Source organism: Zerene cesonia, unplaced genomic scaffold (genome assembly GCF_012273895.1).
Source record: "Zerene cesonia ecotype Mississippi unplaced genomic scaffold, Zerene_cesonia_1.1 Zces_u003, whole genome shotgun sequence".
NCBI classification, from domain to species: domain Eukaryota; kingdom Metazoa; phylum Arthropoda; class Insecta; order Lepidoptera; family Pieridae; genus Zerene; species Zerene cesonia.
In genome coordinates this window covers 2,402,050-2,411,765 of record NW_024045133.1, presented here as the reverse complement: position 1 = coordinate 2,411,765, position 9,716 = coordinate 2,402,050, and the positions used below count along the sequence as shown (strand labels likewise).

Sequence of the window (9,716 nt, the reverse complement as noted above, 5' to 3'; positions counted from 1 at the left end):
TTTTTTTTTATTAACTTTTACTATTTTTCGTTTCAGATGCAGACATTTTGAACACGTCTCTCTTCGCTATCCTCGTCGTTTCTTGTTTAAGAAAAATAGTATTGTAAATAATTTATAGTCGAACACTGCAATTTTTAGACGTTTCTGAGTAATATGTTGCCTGCAAGCTTATTTCGGTGAACTTTAAACGCATTAGATATAGGAATATGAGGGGCGTAGCTATCACCGTATGTACAGAGGCCTCAAGCTTAGAGGATTCTAACGAGTTTACTATTGCGAGTTTTCCTTTACATTCTTATATTGTGTGTCACCATAAATCCTGCCCCTCCCTCACAGATACATACATAGCAAGGCTCGCTACGCCACTGATGCTAGTAATGACATTATCGAAATAATACCTAGACACGCTAAATACATGACATTCTATATTGTAATATGCACTATTTGTTGTAGGCAAAGCAAATAAAATATGATTGTTTAAACATAGAATTTTCGTAGTCTTTTGTAGAATTTTGTATTTTTTTTTTATTACGAACGATAATTAATTGTCTGTGGGTTATAGATACGCCGAAAGCGTAGAGTTCGCTTTAATTGTATTGGTTTTTATCTAAACATATAACATTCATACTTTATTATTTAATAATTTCAAACCAGTAACATTATCAAATACTCAATAGATAATGAATCAATTAATGTCTACACACATATACTTTAATATTCTATTAAATTAATCGTAGTGCAATGTTACGTACAATTTAAAATAAATCCTAAATAGAGCAGAAAATTTATGTGCCATCATCCTTTGTTCATACTAAGCTTAGCCTTCTATAGAATTATATTATCTGTGGCATAGCTTACCATTATTCTAAATAGTAATTTCCATATTATTATGAAGCTTGCTTAATAACAATGAATTAGGATATCACATTGTAATAGATTTAATCATCTCTGTAAATAGATTATTAAACGAAATAATATCTGTATTTACCATAAATTATATTTTTATTAGATAAGCCAAAATTTTAAACACATATTTTTAATATTTGTCTTTTCAAGCTCAACCTTTATATAAAGTTTCAAATTATAACTATTATTATAAATTCATTAATGTGCCTGATGTACGTTATAACCTAACCGTCCAATCATTTTGTATTTTATAATTAATGCATTTCATTTTAACTATTATAATATGTTATATTTAAAATCATTACAATATGTTTGTTATATTTAAAACTTGAGACTTTAATCGAAATGTTTTATGATCTTTTTTTAAGGATTATGTAAATACAAACTATTCACATAATTCTATTATCTGGCACTTCGTTTAAATAGTCACTTTAAAATAACACTATAATACTCACTGTTTATAAGTTTAAAAGAATGTAAAACTGTTACAAAATAACTATTTTATTAATATCTAGTTAATATAGTATTAAGAGATTTTAATGTTTATCAATTATTATCATATTGAAGTTAAATTTGTGATTGCTTTTTTAGCGATAGAATAACCTTGATTGTACTTTCTTAGATAAGTGTCGTGGTAGTTTGTGTTTTCAATAAAATATTATATTACTGCACGCTTTTTGTGTGTTTATTTTTATCCTTCCTCATAAGTTGATACATATTGAAATAAAATTTTAAGTTAAACTTTTATTTTTAAGTAAAATGTAAGCGCTCTATAATAATTAAATAAATAAAATTCTGAAAATGAACTATTTAAATATTATTGCCACATACCTGTCTATTGATTCATGTCTGGAGGAATTACACCATAGACATTCAACAATTGTGGCAATTAACAATGACAGATGTCAACTATAAACCGTCAGATAACAGCAGACTGTGACTGGTGGTCTGTCATACAAATTGTAAACATTGTTGATTGTTTTACATTGCACATGTTTTTGAAATAAAACGTAAAAAATGGCTAAAGATCCATTAGATGAACTAACTGAATTCCTTAAACCAGATTCAAGAATCGACCTGAAACACATTTCTCTAGATCACCTATTAGGATTATCAGGAACTGATGAAGGAATCAGTATTTTACTTGGAAAAGAGCAAATTATCAAAAACATCATCGATTTAACGAACGACAGAATAGATGAAATAAGCAAAAACGCCCTCCTTTTACTAGTTAACGTAACTGCGAACGCCAAAGGTGCATTGGAGCTGCTTAAATACAAGCCAGAAACGAAGAAAAATATAGTTGAACTGTTTATAGGTTATGTAATGGATCCTCAAAAAAAGAACGCAGATGCGGTATGTATGATCTTATCAAACATCACGCGGGTGGAAGAAGCACTTGACATATGTACAGAGACTTTTCTACCGCATCTAAACGATATTCTGAACGTATTCGCCAATATAGATTACAATAAAGTTGATTCCAATTTGAATTACCTTGGACCAATGTTTAGTAATCTAAGCTGTAGTCCGCGCATTCGCAAATGGTTGACGGAAGAAAACCCGCACATTCCTTTAATAAAACTGCTCCCGTTCTGTAATTACAATCAATCGAACATAAGACGTGGCGGCGCTATCGGCGTATTACGAAATATATCCTTCGACACTTCATATCACAACTTCCTATTATCAAACGATTTGGATTTATTAACGTACCTACTGACGCCTATAATCGGCAACGAAGATTATCCAGACGAGGAAATGGACGCATTACCGATAGCGTTACAGTACTTGCCGAAGGAAAAAGAACGTGATCCGGATGTTGATATACGAAAGATGGTATTGGAGACGCTAAATAAGCTGTGTGCGACGAAACACGGCAGAGAGACACTACGAAACTACGGGGTTTATTACGTACTACGCGAATATCACAAATGGGAGAAAGACCCGAAAGTTTTGCTTGCGTGTGAAAACGTGGTGGATATTTTGATACAAAAAGAGGATGAAGTGGGGGCAGATGATTTGTCGAAAGTGGACGTACCAGAAGATATGAAGGAAAAGTTTGAGAGTATGGACGAAGATTATGTTAAGGATGTACAATCTAGTTAGTGATGAGAAAATTAAACTGGGATAATGCAGTTTGTAGAACGAGCCCTACAATCGTTTCTATATTAGGGTTGTCACCCTGGTGAGGTGGGGCCTTGTTTTTGTTATTGGAGAAGTTTGTCTGTATAAAAACTGTATATATGTGTATAGCACACAATTAAAATGATAAAATATTTGTTAATAAACTGTTAAACTGAAAGCATTTCTTAAGACACAAACTATTGCTTTTTTATCCCAATAAAAAAAATATAAGAATGAATAAAAATGGATGGGACAATCTTAAACAAAATAAGTATATGCTGAATATTAGAAAATATATATGATAAATATTTTTACTTAAAAACCAACCTGTCCTGTAATTGCCAGACCTAGACCAAATTTAAATGGGAAAGTACAAATAAATAGGATTACTAACATTGGTTCACCTAGTTAAATGTTCTATTGTAACAAATACAAAAATAAAGTTGGAATTGAGAACTGCTTTCTCCTTTTCTAAAGATGGTTGAAGTCATGTGCAGTTGCAATTGGTATTAAGTAAGCAATAAAAGAAAATAATATTATATGTAAAGGTGCATAGTTTATGGCTTCTTATTTAATTAGTAACTAAAATGTTACTTGTAATTATATAAATTCATGTTAAAAATGAATGAATCAATTTATTAATGATTCACATTTATTTTTATCTTGTTTTATTACATCAACAACAGTATCTGATGAAACTTTTATATGATGAATATATTTGTTACCTTTTGATATAATGAAGTTTTTTTTTGGATTGATTTGGATTTGTACCTAGTGTAAAATGGGACTTTTTCTAAGGTTGGGAAATGCATTTACGCATCCCCCGCTAGGTTTTCTGCACGTGGGGTTACAACTTACAACCGAGATGGCCATCATTAGCCATCAATAGAGGGGTTTGACTTTGGGGGGGGTGTTTGACTTGCACTCGATATATTTTTGATAACTTCAGAATGTTTCACAACACGAATTTCGCTCGATAGATTTTTGAAACAATTTTTTATGCATGTATAAATAAAAGACAATATTGTATGTACACTTTATTTTTCATTTCTACAAAAAAAGCGGGAAACTTAAAATTCTAATCAGAACTTTTTCAATGATACCAAAAGAAAATAAAAATAATAATCAACACAAAACCAATTCTAATCACATACATCGAAATGTTGACCAATTTAGAGGTTCTCGTTTAATAGACATGTACATTGTGATAGCATTACGTTATTTTGGACGGTTGAGTAAAAATATACCGTTTTTTTTTTTCATTACGGTTGGGTTTCTGACTTTACATACGTGGCGTACATACAAAGTTAAAAAAAGAACATAATTCTCTTTAATTTTATTTGATGAAATATTACCTACAAGTATAATTACCTATACATGTAGATATATATTGCTGTCAATAGCTTAGACATGCTCCTATATTGTAGGTAGGTGCCACAAATATGAAAAAAAAACGGGCATATCTCAACCTGAAACACCATTACGATTAAATTGACGGACACGATCTTAATTATCATTGTAACAGAATTCGTATTGCGCAAAAAATTAATTTTCGTCTTAATAGTAGCGATAATAAATCGTAATGATGTCTCGATAAGACAAATCTCAGTGATGCCAACGAAAATATCCCATGATATAAGATTTCCAAGGCAAATTATTTGTGATTCAATTGTGTTTCAATGGAATACCATTGATCACGCTAATATTTTAAAGTTGAAAGTTTGTTCCTTTGGTTGTTTGTCCTTCAATTACTAAAACTACTAAACGGATTTTGATGAAATTTGGTGTACAGACAGGGTATAAGCTGACTTGGGTGATAGGGTTTTAATGTCGATTAAATGCTCCCTTGGTATAAAACAGGAAACTTGATATGCGGGCGGAGCCGGGATGAACGTCAATTATATTAAGAAGACTATCAAATCTAAACCATTCACTTGAGCATTGCAATTATTGCAGCATTGTAAAGTTTGTCAGACTTAGGCCCTGTATTTGCCTGGCCCTGCTGGGCCCTGGCCCGGATTTTGTAACGTTTATTGGCAACATATGCCAATAAAGGGTACAAAATCATGAAATTGCACATTATACATTGCTTGCTTACGCATCGCGCGTTATAGCGCGTTCATTGCGAGAGTCGTCAGTTCATAAACTATCCTCTTTCTAACCTCTTTTATTAGTTAAAAGTTCTAAACATTGATTACATTGCTATCTTATAACTACAAATTACAAATTTGTGTATGACAGATGAACATTTAAATAAAATGTTCGTTGAAAACTAACAAATTTTGTCCATTGTCAAATATTTTATTTTTCGCAGCTGGCAATTTTACATGTGTTATTATTTTGCGTATTCGAACAAATTTAAATATATATATTTGACACTTGTAAATGGACATATCTTCTTGCCACGAATAGAAACAAAAGTTTTAAAAGTAAAACACAGTCTATTCTTTATGTTATTTAATATCTTAGATAGACATTATGTACATTACATACTATATACACCTAGGGTTACAACAGCAACACTTTTACAACAAAAAAAAAATTACAGCCCTAGTATTCATCATAAATTAATATGACTGAGATTAGAATTTCGTTTTTTGTAATTTTTTTTGTCAGATGTCACATGTTTTATCATTTGCACCAAAATTTAAACACGAGCATCGCATCGCATCATTATAGTTTAATTTAAAAATTAAAATCAATCTTAGATTTTCATAGAAATCTCAATTTTGATACATGCTAAATGATAACGATTTACAATCAAAGTCACATGGCATTATTGAATATAATTTACCTACTCAAAATAATATATGAAAATCACCTTTAATTTTTTATATATTTTTTTTAATGTTTCTTAACAAACACTTCTCTTCATAATGAGCGTATAAACAGCATTAAAATTAAGAAACATTTATTAACCATCATAATTGATGTTGTCAATTTACAAACTATTAAAGTACATACAAACCTAGGGTTGCCACTTAACATGAAATAAAAAAGAAATATTGTTAAATTATTTTCAGCACTAAAAGCTGTCTTACAGAAAAATCATCCTACCTAAGGTTGTCTGGTAGAGATTGCTTTTTACCAATAAGTCCGTCATCGTTTTTTTTCTATCTAACTTAATTTTTTGTGTTAAACATAGGCATTGAAGTATTTTTTAGTAAATCTTACCCTAGTAATTATAATAGAAAGTCCTTTAATTGGAGGTCGGAGGTTTGTATGTTTGTATGGCCAACTTTCTTGCTAGTCTCCTCTCTGATGGGGTCGCGCCCTTAACCTTCATTATAATGTGAGGCGCTTTAGCAGCTAAGTCTGGCTTATAGGTTGTTGTGGCATCCTGAAATAACATCAACACACTTTATTGGCCGCACCTGTACGTTTGTAGGAAATGGAGTTCTATAGACTTGATATACCACTTTTAATGGATGATTTAATTCAAACTTCGTACACTTATCCTACTAATATTATAAATGCGAAAGTTTAAGGATGTGTGTGTGTTTGTTGCTCTTTCAACTGGAATAACATATAGACAACTATTTATCCCGATATTCCTTCGGGATACAGACTTACGAGGATAAAACCGCGGGGCGCAGCTAGTCCAGGATAAGTGACAAAATGATTCATTAGTTTATCTTATTATCCTGATTAGGCTAGCTTGGAATAATTTTGTTATATATACTCACTATAAGAGGAAGTGAGACGAAAGATTTTTTTTTCCTATTTAACATTTTTATTTTGTTTTTAACTTAAAACTCAAATCCTTTACGCTATAAATACATGTGCTTGTCTTATTGAGGCATGACTTATGATCTCAAAATACTAAAATAACACATCAACTAAACACTCTTACCAGTATCATATATTACACTTTACCATGGCAAAACATTTCATTCCTATGGAAATTTCCTTAGGCCAGGAAGGCAGTGTGTTACAGATAGTTAATTAAATATACTCACACACTCCCAAGTCTCTTCACAAGGAGTTATGGGTGCTGTTTTTAATTCCACAACTGGTTTATATTCATCATCCATTACATATATCTGTGTGTCTAACATCTCTCGCTTGGGACACACACTCACATGGTACTGTAAAAGAGAGTTTACCTTCACTACATAGTATAACATACAGAAAAACAGATAGGCTTTCTGCTCTGGCGCTTGAGACACTGACAGAACAAAACAGTAGCATGGTACTATTTCACGCCAATCTTCTGTAGCGGTTTGGTACCGTCCACAGTGCGAGCTGGGCTAACTCATGCCAAAGCATTAACTCCCACATGAATGGTGTTTTAACCAACATATCTCAAACATTTTTAACGATCTTACAATACTACTTGTTCAATATACACCAATGAGTTATGAAAAACTAAAAAGTATATATATACATTGAATAAGAACAGCTAATAAGTATACGTACATCAAGTTCCACATCATTAACGACATGTGTCGAATCAAACGGGCAATTAAGCTTTTTACAATTCAGATGCTGCTTTCTACACTTCTGCAGGTGCACATGCATCCTGTAGTGTTCCACTTGGTGTGCTTTGTTGTATGGACACGTCATCATTTGGTGGGGGCTGGGGTCGGCCATTACTGTGAAAGCAAAATCATTAATAATATAACATGTTTGTATGTTTTTTACTTATTTAAGCAGATATAACATCAGACTTGCAGGAAAATTTCGTGCAGGGATAGATATTGGTCTGAATAAGCACATAGGTTTTTATACAGCTGCCATAGAAGTGAAGCCATCGGTTACATTTATCTACTCATATATTTCAATTTGCAACTGAATGATTTCCAAACGTCTAATATGCGAGTTATTGTTAAAAAAAATTACACAGAACAATTTTTACTTAATAGTAACACTATAAATGCAAACATGTTTCTACGTGTCTTTTTCCCATGTAATTTAAAGATTTTATTGTATTATTTTTATGTCTGGATATTGTCTAAAGAATGATTAAGGTAAATACAGTGTCTAAATTCAAATTAAAAATAACTACAACTCGACCTGTTAAATTTTTAATTAATTCAAGAATATTTATTATTGAAAATTGTAATCGGAAATTTTAAAGGAATACTCGTGTAGTTTTATCAAAATTCTAGATTTAAAAAAATTAATCTCGGTATTTATAGAAAAAGCTGACGTATTAGACATTCAAACGGCGAAAATTATTTCAAAATGTACTTACTTTTTTTACTCAAAGGATTGGGTCTCTTCGAAATATTATTGTCGTCGCAATTAGGACTAAGCGTGGTAATATTTGTTTGTGTGTACCTACTGGTTTCTAATTGTAGGACTAGTACCGGTATTTTATGCCTTCAAAAAGGTAGGTAGTTCCACAATCTCAAACACAACAAAGATGAACTACGAAGTACATAAATGGATTCAATTGTATATTTTGTAGCAATTTTGATTTCAACTTTCAAGCAGTGTTAGCAACCTGAAGTGGGCCGACTATCGTACCCCGAGGCGTAAAATTATCGTACATGGAACAAAATTATCGTACTTTTTAGGATAATGTCTATTACAGATAAATAAATCATATAAATTGTAATATTGATATGCATGCAAGTACTCTATAGTTTATCTTTTTTAAACCACCGCTGTCCAATCAACAGAACACTGAAATCCAAATGTTTTACACGTGGCACAGACCCTAAACTGATTCCCTTTCCACTTCAAATTCAATAAATGCGCCAAGCGTAAAATTCACTCAGACAAAATTTCACTGTTCTCATGCAAGTTGGATACACAATCGAAATATCGAACTTATATTCTTTTGTTCGCATTGGTAGATGCTATACTAACCAATAAGAAAGCGTGTACAGCAGGCGCTGGATAAAGTTACAGTATCGGCAGTGGTGAAACTTAGCATAGGGAATCGTAAGAACCAATAGGAATAGAGAACTTGTATTTCCCGGTATTTTCCCAAGACTTAATTGGACGAAATAAAATCATGCTACTTCGATTTAGACTATCAGCGCATGAGTGAAATAATATAAATTCTCAAATTTTGCATCATGATAGAAATTATCGTACAATCTGCGTACGATAATAGTATGCTATCGTACATCGTGCGTTGGCACAAAATTATCGTATGTGTACGATAATTATCGTACGGTTCCGAACACTGCTTTCAAGCATGATGCCACAGATTAAGAACTAGTTACTCCCACAGATTAAGGATTAGTTACTACGTAAACCACAGAGTAAGTAATATACTACATAACTAGTTAATATGACAAATTTGGGCTCACATTACACATAAGATAAGGCGTAGACAAAGAAACTAATTCTGTCTACAGCGTAAGGTTCATTAGGTCGTGTAGGCATAAGGATTAGAGATACTCATATGTAAAAAATAATAAAAGAACAAGAATTGATTTTAATTAATCTAAGCTATGAAAATAAAGATATCTAGTGAGGGGGTCTATATTAAGGGTGAACATTTAATGAATTATACATAAATAAAAGACGAACAACCCATTTTTAGATTGGAACAATACCGAAAAATACAAGAAAAAAGACTATAAAAGTTGATAAATACAAAAAAAGGGTGCCAAATTCAATGAGTCCCAACTTTGCTCTCTTTGTAGAAGTGTAAAATACACAATATCAAAACAAGGACAGTTACAGATTAAATTTGGTCTGTGATATAATATATTATATGAGAT

The 9,716-nt window shown here is 31.7% G+C and overlaps 3 protein-coding genes across 3 annotated transcripts in view; 2 read left to right on the top strand and 1 right to left on the bottom strand.

Moving 5' to 3' along the window:
- The window catches only part of LOC119838556, a 15,864-nt gene extending 14,889 nt beyond the window's left edge, over window positions 1-975 (top strand). Inside the window, exon 4 of the mRNA XM_038364539.1 lies at window positions 37-975. Within this exon, the coding sequence (XP_038220467.1) occupies window positions 37-107 (71 nt within the window). The 3' untranslated portion in view covers window positions 108-975. The remainder of the gene's footprint in view (window positions 1-36) is intronic.
- An 858-nt stretch (window positions 976-1,833) lies between these two features.
- LOC119838488 (protein HGH1 homolog) lies at window positions 1,834-3,770 on the top strand. The gene has a single exon (XM_038364437.1). It carries the CDS (start codon window positions 1,924-1,926, stop codon window positions 3,013-3,015), a length of 1,092 nt encoding a protein of 363 aa, XP_038220365.1. The 5' UTR covers window positions 1,834-1,923; the 3' UTR covers window positions 3,016-3,770.
- A 991-nt stretch (window positions 3,771-4,761) lies between these two features.
- Window positions 4,762-8,465, bottom strand: LOC119838487 (gametocyte-specific factor 1-like). The gene is made up of 4 exons (XM_038364436.1): window positions 8,231-8,465; window positions 7,453-7,628; window positions 6,993-7,121; window positions 4,762-6,373 (listed from the first exon to the last, which is right to left on the bottom strand). The coding sequence occupies exons 2-4, from the start codon at window positions 7,624-7,626 to the stop codon at window positions 6,233-6,235; spliced, it is 444 nt and encodes a 147-aa protein (XP_038220364.1). The 5' UTR covers window positions 7,627-7,628; window positions 8,231-8,465; the 3' UTR covers window positions 4,762-6,232.
- Between the last annotated feature and the right edge of the window lie 1,251 nt (window positions 8,466-9,716).

Excerpts from the sequence above, each read along its gene's own strand:
- LOC119838487 (XM_038364436.1), bottom strand. The coding sequence starts at position 7,626 with ATGGCCGACCCCAGCCCCCACCAAATGATGACGTGTCCATACAACAAA. Across the intron at positions 7,122-7,452 it reads TTAATGATGTGGAACTTGAT|TACCATGTGAGTGTGTGTCC; the intron begins GTACGTATACTT and ends TCTCTTTTACAG. Across the intron at positions 6,374-6,992 it reads GTGAAGAGACTTGGGAGTGT|GATGCCACAACAACCTATAA; the intron begins GTGAGTATATTT and ends ATGTTATTTCAG.
- LOC119838488 (XM_038364437.1), top strand. The coding sequence starts at position 1,924 with ATGGCTAAAGATCCATTAGATGAACTAACTGAATTCCTTAAACCAGAT.